General features: G+C 43.7%; 1 protein-coding gene across 1 annotated transcript in view; it reads left to right on the forward strand.

Annotated features, from left to right (window-relative positions):
* Slc24a3 (solute carrier family 24 member 3) overlaps positions 1 to 17,214 on the forward strand; it is a 474,476-nt gene that overhangs the window by 74,947 nt on the left and 382,315 nt on the right. Inside the window, exon 2 of the mRNA XM_075962364.1 lies at positions 687 to 815. Coding sequence (XP_075818479.1) covers positions 687 to 815 — 129 coding nt within the window. The remainder of the gene's footprint in view (positions 1 to 686; positions 816 to 17,214) is intronic.

Here is a 17,214-nt window from a genome sequence, read left to right on the forward strand (position 1 = left end):
GTACTGACTCAGTACTCAGTAGAATCCATTGTTCCCATGGATTAGTTCTTTTGTTTTGTTTTATTTTATTTGAGACATGTTTTCTCTGTATAGTTCCTGGCTGTCCTGGAACTAGCTCTTGTAGACCAGGGTGGACCTGAACTCATAGAGATCACTCTGCCTCCTGAGTGCTGAGATAAATGTGTGTACTACCACCTGGCTCAGATTGGTTCTTAATGGTGTCATATTTGTAGTTTGAAGTTAGCTCTTCTGAGAGTATTGTTGCCATGGATATTATTGGTTGTTAAATATTTCTTAGCATCATTAGGTATAGGGGATTGAAATCCAGAGGAGATAACCATCAACCAAATATACTTTATCAAGAGATTTGTCTTGTAGACAAACATTAGTTTATTCACACTGTGGGAAACTCTGGAATCCAGTATAGAATGCATACCTCGCTGTCATTCTTCTCGAGCAATGAAGTGTTCATGCATGCGTTCCTTCCTGACATTGGATAGAAGGCCGCTTTTGTTGGGTCTAGTAGGATTCAACACACAGAGGAAACCCTCAAAGTTATAGCCTTAAAGGCACATGCAGTGCAGAGGAAGACAATAGCTGATTAAGGCACGGGCCAGCATGGGAAAAGACTGATATTGCATTCGGTTGTTAGTGATGTATGATGATTCTGTTTTTTCCTTCTCTAGAACTTGACCTCATGGATCTCATTGGGGAAGACAGAAAATGGATGGTGGGGAGGAAGCTGTTGCAGGTGAATGATACACTGATTTCTGAAGATGCAGGACTCCGAAGCAGCAAGAATTGCACTGAGCCAGGTAATAGTGGTGGCGTTGTCCTGGCAATGGCTGCCATTTTCTGTGATTGTGGCCGAGGAGGAGCTTGGTGACTTGTCTCCTCTTTAAATTCTAATCTGGAGGGATTTTAAAGATGTTTGGGGCATATGTCCCAGAAACTCACATTTGATTCTCTCAGAGGCCTCAGAACTCAACAATGTGAAGATCGTGTATCTAAAGATGGGGATAGAGAGTTGTCATTGTGCTCCCAAGGGCCTTAGATCTTTTGATATGGAAAGTGTTTCGAGAAGTCATGTGTCTACTCCTTTTTGGAAAAAAAAATGAGTAGAAGGATCTTTTTCTACCATGCCAAGCATCTTAATAATCTTTTCTCAAATAGAAATGGAAAGAATGAAGACCAGATACTTGTATGTCTACCCCAAAATGCTATATAACATATGTCCTCAGATTGGAGGGCGAATGGTTACTGTGTGCTGTTATTAAAGGCTCACAAGGAACACTTTCAAAGGCCAGTGAAGCATGTGCAAGCTGTACTAATTATAAATGAAAATGGCCATGATGGGTCTGAAGGGCCTTGCTGAGTGGATAGTCATGTATGACCTGAAAAGCACAGACATATCAAGGATTGACCTGAACAGACAGGAGAGGAAAGGTGCAGTTTCTACTCCAAGGACTCGGTTAGAGATCTTGTCTGGTAGCCAAACAGTTTTCAATGGATATCTTCAATTAGGAGGCAAATGGTAAGTAGGACATAGGAAGACAGGAATCGCAGCAGTAGAAATCTCATTTCTTCCTCTGTGGTGGAAAGAGTGGAGTGAAATGCGACGTAGTGATGAAGACCCTTCATTGAGTGTGTCTATTTGCAGGGTTGGTGGAGAAGGAAGGATTCTATTTCCTGCTGGTGTGGCTTTGTTTGTAGGAAGAAGGCAGGCAGTCTTGCCATTTGTGGCATCGTTCACTCTATTAGGAATGTCTTCCTCATAGAGGATAGGGGTAGAAACTTTAGGCACATTGAAAGCCGTTTCAAGGTAAGAAATGGCTCAACTTCATAGATAGCAAACATGTCCAGATTGATTTTTTTTAAAAACCCACAAAGTTAGCATCTACTGGAGTTTTTAAAGGGGGGGGGGTCCAGAGAAGAAGAGATGAAAGGTTTTCGGAAGAAGAGAGGAGGAAGTGAAAGAGAGCTCAGGCATGCTGTACCGGGAAGACTGTGATGTGCATGTATGGAAATGTCATAATTAAACCCACTATTAGGCACAATTATTATATGCTCATAAAACATTACAAATAATGGTTACAAAGGAATATGGTACCAGAATTGATAATCCTATCTTACTCATCTGTAGACTAAAGGGATTCACTTTGGGACCTTGACTCTGAACTAAGCTATAGGGAGGATTTTCATGCCTGAACCAGGGAGCCCTGTTCACATTCTAGCGTGTTGGGGTCTGCATTTTTCTACTTTCCCTCCCTTGGCAAACTGTGGGGGACCACTTCCTTTCCTGAATGCCATTTTTGTGTAATGTATCTAACTGCACCCTGAATGCTAATATTCAGTGACAATTTAAATCAAATGGCTAAGGCGAAAGAGAAAGAAGGCTGAGCGATAGAGTACTGGCTGCTCTTATAGAAGACCAGAGTTTTGATTCCTAGCACTCACATGTCTGTAACCCCAGTTCTGGGAATTCAATACATTCTTCTGGCCTTTGCGTGCACCAGGCATAGCTATGGTACACAAACATACATGTAGACTAAATACCCATATACATAACATTTATTAAAATTAAATCAAATGAACCAAAATAACATAAAATTAAAACATGCTTCAGATGCCCCCTTGTGTTAGCCATGTGTCCCATATCCAGTTGCTGCATGTGACCAGTAGCTGCTATAACTGGGCAGCACAGGTCCTCAAACATGTTTATCAGCATGGGAGGGATGAATGGACAGGATGGTCTAAAATGTCCAGACTCATTTTCTGCCTTACTAGCTCACTTGCAGACATCTCAAGAATGAAGAGTAGATGTGCGTCTCTGTGATCTCCTTTTCTAACCTTCCAGCCTAGATCTTGGAGTCACACCTAGGTTTGAATTCTAGCTTGGGACCTATGGGCTGTGGGCAATGTAACCAGGTTATCTTAGCCCATCGACTCCTCGGAAATTATGGCAAGCATCTGCTCTGTCACAAGTGCGAACTGGTACTGACGTCACAGAGTATGCACCATTTAGGACACCTTGCACGAGTTGACTTTCGAACTCCCCATGGATGCTGGAAGGTGTCTGTCTCCCCATTTCAGATGACCTCTAAAGCCACAGTGCCATCGCTACTCCTCCACACGAGATGGTCAGTCTAGGTCTGTCAGCTACCCACTCTCTCGAGTGGTCTAGAGCTGAGCATCAGACAGTCAGCTGGACTGTGAGAATCAAATGCTCTTATCTGTCAGACAAGCTTGGAAGATCCTGTGCTGGTAATAGCGCCATCTCTACTGACCTCCATGACTAATAGTAGTGTGATCCAAACATGCTGGGTATGCAGGAAATAGCTGGCTCAGGGCCTTCCAAAAATGAACAGGTATTATTTTATGGTACAGAAATAAAAGCCAAATCACAGATAAGGCTGTGATTTAGTGTTATTAATTTAAAAGTGCCATCGACCCCCATTCCATGGGGGTATACTGAATACTCCTAGTAGCTATCTGAAAGCACAGAGAACACTATATTTATTACATATATGTAAATATATATACATATATATATACACACATATAGTTTTCTTATATATGAATACCTACAATAACCTTTAATTTAATAGAGATGGATAATAATGACTGCTAATAAAATAGAGTAATTATAGCAATGTACTATAATAAAAGTTATGAATTGCTTATGTCTGGAATTTTTCATTTAATATTTTTGGACCATAGTTGACTGTAGGAAACCAAAATAAATGAAACTGTGAGCTGCTGTGCGATCTCTACCTCTGACTCGTTGAGTGTGAGGACTTAGCTGGAGTGAGCTGCGGCGGATCCATTCCCCAATCTTTGCTCATTTTCCTTTAAGAGGCTCTGAACACAATGAATATCATGGTGCTGGCTGAATACAGTGGTGTCTGCCCTCAGAAGTCTTCGTCGTGTCAGAGCGAGGAAGGGAGCCTGCGGTTTCTGGACTCTTTCCCTTCCTATTTGTGATGCCAGCAGTGGCCCTGCCTTGACAGAGACTATGGATGGGGGTTCCCTCTGTGCTTGGAGGGGGTGATTGTTTGTACAGGAACTGGAACATGCTGGGTGCCAGTTGAGCCGTAGCCATGTGAGCCAAGGTGTCAAGGTCATAAGCAGGAGTTAATGTAACATTTGTCCCAGAGCACGGTCTGTTACCACGTATGCTGTCACCATTTTCAGTTCCAAGACTGTGCCCTTGGAAACCCTCGTTTTAGAGGCCGGTAGAGGAAGCCTATAGATTTGGGCTCTAGCAGTAAAATTAGGACATTTATTTCCTTCTGTTGTCATGGAACTGGTGTGCTTCTCAGAGCTCCATTTCTTCAGCTGTGAAATAGAACTCCAGTTTTCATCCCTTCCATTACACAAACCCACTAATTCAGAGAAATTTCCAGAATAGAGACTGACCAAACTTCGACTCCAAGTCAGCCTCCTGCTTGTCCTAATAACTTCCTTGCATTTGCATAATTCCAAAGCATTTCAGCCTTCTCCTCCCTTTCCATTCTCCTCCCCCCCTTCCTCACCTGTCCCTCTCTTCCCCTTCTCTCTCTGCCTCTCCTTACTTCTCCCTGAAGGTCAGCTGTAGCATGAAAAATAAAAACCCAGAGACAGAGACTGGGATTCAAGCTGAAGATCAGAAAAGCAAAGCAGCCAAGCCTCTAGAGAGTTCTCACCTCTACCAAGGCTCAGACAAACAAAGGGGCCATCCTGTCCTCAACGTGACTGCCGACTGCAGTGCTCTCCACCAGACCTCTCCTGCAACTGTCTCCTTCTGCCTTATAGTCCTCTCTGTACCCAGCCATGCTACTCCTGCCTCCACTTCCCTAGCGCTGGGATTAAGGGGTGCATGATCCCAAGTGCTGCGATCAGCTTTTTATGAGCTCGGTTTCTCTTTTAGACAGAGTCAATCTTGTATGGCCCACGGTGGCCTTGAGTCCTTGGTTAAAAGTATGTGCCACCACTCCCTGACCTCTAGTGGCTTAGCTCTGCACTCTGATCTTTAGGCAAGCCTGATTTATTAAAACCCAAATAAAATATCATGATAACCAATAGCCTAGATCACCCCATTTATAGGCCAGGAGAAGCAGAGTGCAGAGGCTCTTATGAAATAATAATGTTCTATGTGACTGGTCTGGCAGTATTGGGGTGTCTTAGTCTTTATATGATACTTGCCACTTTTTAAGAATATATTATTTTAGGCATTTTTTAATTTTTGCAAGAATGGCACATTTCATCTCCCCTGGTTTTAGTAGAAACCTATCATTTTTTCCCCTTTCAGAACTGAGTGTAAAGACTGACCTCCAGGCTCCAATTTTTTGTGCAATTGTTCCAGCTCTCTGTGAATTTTTGAGGCTGTTTTCTTAGCCTGACACTGCTGATTTCATCTGAAGCCTGGAAACATATTGTTTTTTTGGCAAATAGCACTTGAAATTGTTTATTCAGATGACCTATTAAGAGAAATTTCACTTTGAATAAATTTGAGCCACAGAAAATTAAGTTAGCTAAATGTAATATTGAGGGTGGTGGACAAGTGTAGCAGAAATGCTTTCTTTATTATAAGTCAGTGGACATTTGGCAGAGTTTTATTTATATACCTTGCAGTTGGGTCTCCAGAAACCTCCTTCATCCCCGTTTTCAGTTCTCTGATAATTTGAGGAAATGAGTTTCTTCTTAGGGTCCCTCTCTCTGAAATAAACTTTGAAAGGAAGAAAAGAGCTGAAGTGATAGGCTTTGGAATGAGGCCTTTTGGATAGAGAAGTTCCACTCCTGGCTCACTCCACCCCTTAGCTTAGTTGGGCCTAAGGTCTGTAGAGGTAAGAAAGACATCTGGACCTGTGTTACAAGACCAAGGTGTGGACAGGTGTGCATAGGTCCTCAGTGGTCATTGTGTGCATGCAATGAGTTGCATCTTCCTTTATCCTCCTTAAAGAAATGGAAAAGAAGGCAGGCTGACAGAACCATTTGCAGTTACTATAAGGGTCTTCAGGCACATGAGAACCTGGCCAGCTATTCAGGCTGTTCCAAGGATAGCTACAGTATTCAGGCTAGTTCAGCAACAAGCCGCCATTCTCACAGGTCAAACGGTGAGAAGACAATACATAGAGGAATCACTCAATGGACTTCTGGCTTCAGAAGGCCAAAAGAAGCCAGTTTGTAAATGAACAGGATGAAAGGGAGTGGGGGGCTTTCTACTTCGGAGTCATCACAACTTTAAGAGACATGGGCTCCGCCAGGAAAGGGCCATCTACCTTGCATTTCTTCTAACGTTGACATCCCTTTATGATCTTCAAGACATTTTATTGAGACCTTTCTTTTTTAAAAGTAAACTGTTCTCTAACATAATCTGGTAAGTGGTGTCTGGAATTCTTCTGAAAAGCAGGCAAAGGATGATAAACTGTTCTTTGATGTAAGGCTTTGGGGGCTCTGTGTAAAGCATGTTTGGCTTTTCAGAGTATTAGATGTTCATTAGCTGACTGGAACAGTTTGGTCCTTGAAACAAATGCACCCAGCTCAGGCCTCCAGCTTAGGAGTGGGTCTCCTATGATGCCAGTTGGTAAGTAAATAATTGCAAGTCCAGAATCACAATGTTGAGGGGAATTGGAGGGATTACTACTTCTAGTCTCTTCCAAATCCCTTCCCTTAAAGTCAGTCTCAACAAACTAAAGCCCTTGGATAAAATGGCACTGTTAACTATATTTTATGAATAAAGTTTTATTAGAAAACAGTCACGAACACCCATGTATGTGTGGTCGGTGGCTGCTCTTGTTTATTAGGGCTTAATTGAGTAGTAGCAGACAATATTGTGTGTGAAGCCAAAATTAGTTATCCTTTGACCCTTCATAGAAATATTTATTACTATTCCCTGTTCTAGACCCTGACACTAAAGCCTCAGTGGTCTGGAAAGAAGATTAAACCAACAACGACTTTTTAAACTTCCTCTCTGTTCCCAACCCTGACCATCCCTGTACCACATTGAATACATCTAATGTAATCCCTAGGATTAGAAGGATTGTGAGCTACGTATTTTTTCATTTCCTGCCCCCTCTACTCAACAGATAATATAAAACTCCATCCTTCAATATTTCTCTGTTCTTGTATTGGGAATATGTTTGAAATGTTACTTGAAGAACAGGTTTCCACTCCCTAGAAATACTTCAGCAGCGCTGTCTGAACTGTCTCATGATTCATAGCTTCTACTTTTCAGTCTCATTACTTCCTGCATTTGTTTCTACCTTGAGTCTAAGAGTGAAGCTTCAATGCAGGGTTGAACCCAGGCATACCGGCCCATGTCATCCATGGACAGTTTCACCAAAGCTTGATTCTCAGGCATCTCCAGAATGGTGGGCAACATCCTCACCTACTTGAAGAGGTCCTAAGAACAGAAATGGGGTGACTGACAGCACCTACTTTTATGTCCACCCATTGTAGCTCCATTGTATCTCTTGACTAGACCTGTGTTGCCTAAGCAGTGATGTCTCCCTCCTGGCTCAGGATCAAATGATAGTTCATGTCTCTAGCCCCCTGTGTCTTACTTCTCTCTCCTCTGTCATTTCTGTAACAGCAATCTATATAGGGTAATGGGGACACTCATTTGAATCTCTCACTAGGAAGTTATCCTTTTGCACAGCTTACCTCCTTGTTTAGATAAAGCCAAGCTGGGGTTTCAATGCATGAAGAAACCTCTCTGGAATCCACCACTAGAAGATGCTAGAATGAGGACAGACTAGCCAAGTGGTAGCCTGACACCCCTAGCTTTGGTGATGTGCACAATAGGCTTTTAAATCATACCTACAAATCTAGATTGGCAAAGTGCCCTGATTTGCCTTCATTCACATGTTCCCAGGGACCTCAGAACCATGAGCAACCTGGGTCTTAGGGCTTTTTAGAAGTGGTCATTTTTTGGCTGGATTTGTGGCCTGTTAGATCAGAACTTCTGGAAGAACACCCAGACATCTGGGTTTTTACAACTTTTCTGGGGCTTGTTGGGTGCACTCAGGTATGAAGTCCCCTGGTCTAGCTCATGAGAGTCACTCAAGGAAATGTGAAGTTTGTGTCTCTCCTTAGGCTTAGAAGCAGGAATGGCTTAGGTAAGGGAAACAAGGCAGGACCTTAGGGTGTAAGCAGCTCTCCCTGTCACACTTCTACCTGGAATGTGATGCTCTGTGTCTGGGAGATGAGACCCAGCTCATCCCCTCCCCACCGCCCCAGAGCATCTTTGTAATTTCTCCATGATCCCGAAATCAGTCTCAGCTGTCTGCCTGAGGAACACAAAGAGGGCAGAGCTGAGCTATGCACCACAGAGACTTCCACAGACACAGAGACTTCCTTCAATGGGATTCCAGTGGCCTCCTTTACCTCGTCTACGTAGGGCCAGGCCTAGCTAAGTTGAGAATAGTGCTTGCAATGTACTATAGAGAACCCGTTAAATATGAATGTGTATAGTTTGTTGTATGGGTGTTAATGGGCCTTCTGATATGTTCCCATTCATTTCTATGATAGAAAAATAAAATCCCTGAATTAAATACTAACATCCCTTTTTAGAAACACAGAACAAAAATGATTTTATGCTAGCCTAGTATCTTATCTATCTATATAAAGACCCGGAGCTCATCTTGGGCTCCCAGTTCTGGCCCAATAGTAAGACTTCAAGATCCTACACACGTCTGAGATTAGAGAGAAGGAATCGAGACAGGAAACACAGCAAGCTATAGACCACCTAGTGCTGCAGACAATAATGAAAGAGGCAAAGGGTTGGGAGCCAAAGAGTAGGCTGGATTTATCAGTAGTTTGCTATTCATTTGTCTTGATGTCATGAGGAAACCTGAAGATAAGGGATGCTCAGATTTTTGTTGTTGTTTCGTTTTGAGACAGTGTTTCTTTGTGTAATAGCCCTGGCTGTCCTAGAACTCACTTTGTAGACCAGGCTTGAACTCACAGTGAGCCTCCTGCCTCTGCCTCCTGAGTGTGGGGATTAAAGGTTAAAGATGTGTGCCACCACTCCGGCAGGATGCTTACATGTTATAATCCTACAATAAGGGATGTAGGCTGGAGGAACCCTGACATTGACACTCATGTAAAACGGCTGTTTAACATCTCAGGGACTCTGGCTTCTCCTCTGTGCAGCAGAGAGGATTCCCAGTAGTGAGTTTATAAAGAGCACCAGGTCCTTTACACCCAGCACGTGCTTAGTGTTGAGTTGATGCCTGTTTCCTGGGCATATGCTGTGACAAAGTGATCTCACAGACAGGGATTCAGGGAGTGACACATAGGGAGCTGTGATGTTCACTATTGATTCTTTTCTGATTTGGGGAACATGAGAAGAGTATAGTGAACTTGACAGATATTAATATAAAAATCTAGGAATAAAATAGAAATAGCTCTAACTGCCCGAGTATCTGTACAACACACAAGAACAGCCTATGGGTATAAAAATAAGCCACTAAATGTGTCATTTATAGAGAAACAGGAATTCTGCATATGAGAAATCTTGTATATTTGCTCTGGGCAAATCCAGAGAGTGACCATGGTTGGTGGGGATTTGGAGCTTTAGATCCTGCCTGCTAAGTCGTGTGTATGGAATGAATCCCAGCGGGTGATGAAGAAGAGCCGAAAGATGGTGAACAGGTTCAAATGATGTTGGATTTGTTCTGTGCCGGACTCTGCTTCCTGTTGTCTTAGCTCATATGACTTCTGTAACAAAATATTGTAGACTGTTTGGCTCTAAGGAAAAGAAATCTGTTGCTCGCATTTCTGGAATCTGGAAAGTAAAAAGAAGAGGTACCTGTAGATTTGGGGTACGATGAGGGCATTCTTCCTTTTTTTGCAGATGACACCTGCTCACTCTAATATCCTGTGGTGTTAAGGGCTGAATTCTTTTTCAAACATTCTTTTAATATTTATTCATTTCATTTTGATGTGGATGAATATTTTGTCAGAACTTCTGACTGGGCATCAAGGATGTGTCTGCTGCTTGTGGAGGTCAAAAGAAGGTGTTGGACCTCCTGAAATGAGTAATGAGCGGTTGTGAGCCACCACATGGGGCCTCAGAGTTGAACCCTAGTCCTCTGCAAGAGCAAAAAGTTCTCTTTTTTTTCCATTTATTTATTTATTTATTTATTTATTTATTTATTTATTTATTTATTAAGGATTTCTGCCTCCTCCCCGCAACCGCCTCCCATTTCCCTCCCCCTCCCCCAATCAAGTCACCCTCCCTCATCTGCTCGAAGAGCAATCAGGGTTCCCTGACCTGTGGGAAGCCCAAGGACCGCCCACCTCTATCCAGGTCTCCTAAGGTGAGCATCCAAACTGCTTAGGCTCCCCCAAAGCCAGTACGTGCAGTAGGATCAAACACCCACTGCGATTGTTCTTGAGTTCTCAGTATTCCTCATTGTCCTCTATGTTCAGAGAGTCTGGATTTATCCCATGCTTTTTCAGACCCAGGCCAGCTGGCCTTGGTGAGTTCCCGATAGAACATCCCCATTGTCTCAGTGTGTGGGTGCACCCCTCGCGGTCCTGAGTTCCTTGCTCGTGCTCCGTCTCCTTCTATACTCATATTTGGTTTCTAGCCATAAATAAAGGACAATGGGCTTATAATGCATGTTCTTAGAGAAGCTAAGTAAGAAGGTGAACCCAAAGACAAATACATAGTCATCCTCATGAACATTAACCTTCATCAGGTGATGAAAGGAGACAGAGACAGGGGAGCACGGGACAGAAATCTCAAGGTCCAAATCAGGAGCAAAAAGTTCTCTTAACCACTGAACTATCTCCCTAGCTCTCTCTGCAGATGATGAAAGCCTACCAGTGGTAACAACTAAAGAAGCATGGTGTGTTGGGTGCCTTCCTGTCCCTGTATCACTTGCTTGTTCCCTTCCGGTGTTTCCTGGGATAGCCTCCTAAATAAACACTCAGATCCTTGTCTTGGTGTCTGCTTCTAGGGGAGCCTAATGAAAGCTGAGGCACTGGACAGATAGGGAAATGTTCACGTGTTATCTTTATATGGGTCATTTACAAATCAAAAGTTACCTACTAAAATTCACCTTGTAAGGGACTGAGGAACATAAATGACAGGTAAGGGATTTTTTTCCCAGGACAGAATTTGTTGGAAATTAAGAATCTTACTCCATTCAACGACCCTAATACAATTTAGTGCAAGGGCCTGGGGGTTTTTTTTTTAATTTTTTGTTTGTTTGTTTGTTTGGTGTTTTTGTTGTTTTTTTTTTCCTATCTTAGCTTCTATGTCTCAGGAGATGCAAGTGTGGAATTCTTTCTTCTCTCTGATGCTATGACTGTTAACTGTAATAAGGAATCTGTCCAGCTCCAGAAGGATGCTGCATAGACCTCCTGGCTTCCAGAAACTTCTACATGGCTGTTTACACAGTGGACCACATCACTCCCCTCCCTTCAGTCCCTTAGCTTCTCCCTCATACTTACCATAGCTGATTTTTCTTTATTATACTTGAAGAGACAGGACTGGCAATAAGCCCTTAAGAACCACAGAGACGTTTCCTACACCCCATCCCTTTCCTTAGTCCAGTCCACAGTTTCACTTTGGAGAGAGATGAGAGGGGAGATTAAAGGTAACTGGTCTTTGCTAAGTTTCTCTCCCTGATGAAGTTTTCAATACCACATTAGTGTAAGTACCTGAGGAAAAAAATGATCAAAATTTACAAGGCTTGTCCCAGAAAGAAACCCAGCCAGTTCATTAACATTAACCCAGGAAGTTTATCATTGGGTATTTGCTATCTGCACAATGTATTCGCTATCTACATGTGTTGTTATATGTTTACATGTATGTACATATATAACCAAGGATGTATCTATATGGATGGATCTCAAAGCTGTGTGCTAAGAAGGCTTCTATCAAAGTGCATGCTTCCACACAGGTCTAGAACAAGTATGAACTATTCCATAGTGCTAGCAATACGATATGTGGATATGAGGAGGCAAGATGGGCCTGGAAGATTCTAACAAACTGTGTGAGAGAGCTTCCCGGGGTCATGGTGTGTCTTTAGCTTTGTTGTAGTTGGATGCACAAGTGTATAGTTGTGACCAAATCACCGAGAGTAGAATTTAGACTTGTGGGCTTCATTCTGTAGGTAAACGTGGACCCAAAAGAAGGAAAAAATAAACTTTAGCTAAGGATACATTTATCAGTCTATGAATGGGAAGGAGTATAGCTTTAGTTTGTCTGACATCTGGTCTCAGTATGTAGCCCAAGCTGGCCTTGAATTCTTGATTCTTCAGGCTCAGCCTCCCTATTGCAGACATGGGGGGGAGGATACATTAATTTCTGTAAATTGCTTTGAAATATACCAAAATATGACAGATTAATGAATGGATGCTGGCCAGGCTACATGGAAAATACTGAAACAATAAAATACAACTTTCATCACTTTAATGCTGGGTCTGTGGTCTGTAGGTGGCCACTCTAAAATTCTTCCTACCATCCTGGATGCTGGCAAACATTCACAATAAAATGTTTGAGACAACAAAATTGAAGACAAGATTCTTAAAACTGAAAGGGGAGAGTGGGGTTGGAAATTTTCATATAAATAACATGTCAATTTGTGTCATTTTCACACAATAGCTGTAGATTTCTAATGATAACTACTGAGAGATTGTATCCCCCTGGGAACCAATAAGCACCAAGACATTTGGTCTGGGCATCTTAAAGAAATGCTCCTTTTCTAGCTAGAAACAGAAAATAATTCTACGGAGGGGCCAGTGTCCTATCTGAAACCAGGATCAGAGGGTAGAATCTACTGACCAAGGGAGAGGGACATCTGTGCGGCTACTTTTAATTCAGCCTTAAATAATTCAATTTAATAAGCCAGCCTAGCATTTGAGACTGCAGAAACATAGAAGGTCAGTAGTTTCTATGTCTGTGAAACATGGGTCACCTCTTTTGGGGTGGTCTGACTGTGGTGACATTCCAAAGACAGGCACACATGTGAGTACGCAGAATGGAGGAAGTGGGGTGCCATATGAATGCTTGTGTCTCTCCTAAATTCGCATGCTGAAATCCTAGCCCCTGAGGAATTAGAAGCCAAAATGGGATTTTAAAGTCCTTGTGGAAGAGAATTCACAGGCACAGCGGACACACCTTGGAGTTCTTCTGTTTCAACAGTCATGCCTCGGGGGAAGGAGTGCACAGGTTCTGGTTGTTAGAAGCTGGTCCAGTGTGTGTTCCCAAAAGCAGAGGGTAAAGAAGGACAAGTAGGGCCCTAACAGCCATTGGCTAATCTGCTTCATCTGTCTCCTCACGTGTCCTAATGTCCTGGGAAGTACATCCTAACCCCAGAGATTTTATCATGTTCCATCCCCTTCCTCGGAATGTGCCCATTCGTGTTTGTCCCCCTCAAGGCAAGTACTCAGACTTGGCCCTCTAGAACTCCCAGCCTCATACTGTGTTTACTGGTAAAGGCTCCCAGTTAGCGGTAGGTTCAGGTCTGTGAAAATCGCAAAACATATCCACCTTCCTCCTTCTATCATTTACTACCTCTCCCCTGTGTCAGACGTCTGGGGACCCAGGAGGAAGCTCCAAACTTGTCACAACTGCAAAACTACAAGAGAACCCTACCCCAGATTCTTCTGCCAGGGAACAGGATTAGCTGTCAGCAGAGGAAAGCTTTTATTTTGCAATCCAGGAAAGTTAGCAAGTCATGTCTAGAAGTGTTGCTCAGAGAGAAGACTCCTTGAGGTCTGAGTAGACGCTAGGGAGATGGTACCATGGAAAACATCCTGCCCACCCCGTGGCCCTTGGCGGGTGTGAGATGGTAGGGCATACACAGGCTTTTCTGGCTCCAGAGTTCAAAGCAAATGGATGCATAACTTCAGGCAACACTTTAATCTCTCACCAGGCTCTGCCTTGTGTGAAATGGAATTTGTATTTCATCCTAAATCATTTTTTCAAAGAGAGTCGGTCTGTTTAAAGTGAGGAACCCCGAGCTGTCATTCAGCTGTTCCGTGATTTTCTTTTCCTAAAGGTTCTCAAAGGTGGAGCACCTCTGTGGCAGCAATGCTTTTAGCCCAAAGCTTGGCACAGTGGAGGGAATCCCCAGGCTGGAAGGAGGTGGGTGCATCCCTCAGAGGAACAAGAGTGTAGTTTCTAGGGAGGGTTTGTACCTCATGGGACTTTAGGTCATGTCCACCAGTGCAGAGGCTTGGCCTGCTGGCTATCTCTGTGAGTGTAGCTGGCCATCGTGACTTATGTCTGCTAGGTAAAATGTAGCAGAAGCTGTGTACCTTCTACATAGGAGTTAACTGCGGGCAGTACAACCTCCATCCGGCTCTCTCCCTTGGGATAAGTTGATCTTGGAACCTGGCCACCACACTGGGAGAAAGCCAAGGTGTCAGGGAAAGCCACATGCAGGCTTTCCAGTCAGCAGTCCGAGCTGGCTCAACAATTGAACGAGGGAGTAGAGACCCTTCCTGGATGACCCAGGCACAGCCCCTGTCCGATAGGCAAATTCAGAAGAGACCCCGAGGAGAAGTTGTGCACCAGAGCCCAGGTACTTTCAGAACCAGGAACGAGAAAAATGAAACAGCTGTGGTTGGTTCCTTGGCGCTGCCAACTTGGGTTGGTTTGTTCTGTAGCTACAGCATCTGATGCAGTCATGCGTCCACTGTCCCACTCCTGAGGAACCTCCAGTGGCCAAGATAGGATCCCCACTGCCTATCCCTCCCCTTCCTTTGTAGTGACTGTTCACTACCTGTTTCTCCAGAAGTCATGGTCAGGGGAGAAGGGACAGGAGGAACATCTCTCTTCCCATGATGCCCAATCTCCAGGTTTCTAACGCTATTTGTGACTTAGAGGCAGACAGAAGGTGTGTACCATACAGACCATCAGATTGATTGTTTGCTGTTTGGCTGTTAGCAGCTGCTGTCTTCCCCCTACAGACAGGATCACTGTGGTTAAGGCAGCTATGACACACAGTTCTTCACTTACCATACTCTGGACTCCGGCCTTCACTGACCAAATTTTACTTTCATTGTTTAAATTCTATGTGTGTGTCTGTCGGTGGGGGCTTGGACAGAGGCCAGAAGAGTGTGTCAGACTCCCTGGAGCTGTGGCTTACAAGTGGTTGTGAGAGAACCGGTGTGGGTGCTGGAAACTGAACTCGGGTCCTCTCTAGGAATAGTACGTGCTCTTGACCACTAAACCGTATCTGCAAGCCCCGCTAACTTGATTTCTGGTCATGAGCCCCGTAATCAAAACCTCGTCCTTAGGAAGTAGCCAGCTGCAGAGTGCACAGCAGAGGCCTTGGTGTTCCTTCCAGTGTTTCAGTTTTTCCTGGGTGAATCCTTGTGAGGACCTCTATGTGTTCCTTTCTCCCTGGCATCACTTTGTGTTCAGTCCAGAAGTGGCCAACTCCGTGGGTTCCTTGGGAGAAACGTGGCAGGAGTTCTGTAAGGGCAGGAGCTGTCATTTAGGGATTAATGGGCAACTCCCAGGGGAGGCAGGAGCGGTACACCTTTGTGGCTATTTGATTGCCTCTCCACATACATTAGAGCCATAAGCTTCTAACACTCATAAACTTAAAAAATTCCTGTGGCCCAGGTCATGCTGGAGATGCCTTTGGAGCCTCATTCTGAGGAGCTGTATCTTCATGTCCTTGGATACCTGTAGTGACAGGAAGTTCACTCTTTACCTCCTTGCAAAGGCCTCTCATTGCTGGTCGCCTGGGGTTGTGAACAATGTCATCCTTTTGAAGAGCCAGAGTCTTTATGTCGTTCTGAGTTTGTGCAATGCATCTTCAGCCTTTCTCACTTGTATATCTTTAAAGGCAGCTATCAGTTTTTTTTCCATTTTCTCGTTTCCCTCACTTTGGTATTTCAGCCATCTCTTCCTGTGACATGGTTTGGAGAGCCTCCATCTCTTAATACCATTGCCTCCCTGCTCACCTCTGGTCCTCACCACCATCCTTCCTGGTCACCTTCTTGCTCAAATGTTCAAATTTCAATCTTCTTCCCAGCTCTGAAAATCAGTTTGCTGCTGTGTTTGAACCTATGAAGAAATGGAAACAGATTGAATCCGTGATCAGTCCTTAGATGAGTTGTTTCAGATGCACACTTAGCATTCCTACCATAATATTGAAGCCCACAGGTTCTGTCCAAGGAGGAGACAAAGGAACCAGGCACTTCTTGAGTGCCCCCTTGAAGCCAAGGCTGGGCTAAGTGCCCTGCCTACAGAACCTCCTTAATTCTAGTACCACGCTTATGAGTCAGGCATTCCAGAGCAACTAGAGAGAGCTGGGTGGTGCTGGAATTACAGCCCAGCCATGCCCAAGGGCTGCTTCCCAATACCTCGCCCCTCCCTAAGCCATGCCAGGGAAAGTCTGGTAAGGATGCACTCTCCAAGTTCTGGCTGTTTCCCAGTGAGGGATAAACCCCGAATCAGGGATGCTTTGCTCACTACCACATCCTCAGGATATGGATTTTTGCCTGTCATGTGGAAAGAAAGCTTTGCTGAATGAAGAATTGCATGAATAAATCTGTCAGATTTCCATGTGGCAGTTTTTAATTCCTTCCTTCTTTCCTTCCTTCTTTCCTTCCTTCTTTCCTTCCTTCTTTCCTTCCTTCTTTCCTTCCTTCCTTCCTTCCTTCCTTCCTTCCTTTCATTCTTTCTTTGTTGAAGCAAAGCAGCAGCAACAAAAACCTACTGAAATAACCAAACTTCTAGGTATTTACTCTCAGAATTAATAAATTTGGACATTTAATATACCCTTGGGATTGGAAAAGTTTCTGAAAGAGTTCTATTTTTGGAATATTTGTATACACAAATGGGATATCTTAGGGTTGGAACCTACAGTTAATGGTGTAATTCATTCACGTTCACGTGCAGATTTTGAAAATGCCTGAAGATTATTTCATATGCTATTTTAATTTTTTTTGTACATGAAACAAAGTCATGTGTGCTGAGCCATCAAAGGTCAGGTATGGAATCCCCTTTGTAGTTTTACGTTTATTGGTGGAGGCAGAGACTGCTCATTCATGTACTGGCTGCCCAGACCTGAATAATCACAAAAAAATTATATCAATTACAACACTGCTTGTTCCATTAACTCAAGCTTCTTAATAAGGAACGCTTACATTTTAGATTAACCATTTCTACTCATCTATGCATTGCTACGAGGCTGTGGCTTACTGGGTAAGGTTCTGTTCTGGCGTCTTTCTCCTTCAACAGCTACATGGCACCTT

Source organism: Microtus pennsylvanicus, chromosome 2 (assembly GCF_037038515.1).
Source record: "Microtus pennsylvanicus isolate mMicPen1 chromosome 2, mMicPen1.hap1, whole genome shotgun sequence".
NCBI classification, from domain to species: domain Eukaryota; kingdom Metazoa; phylum Chordata; class Mammalia; order Rodentia; family Cricetidae; genus Microtus; species Microtus pennsylvanicus.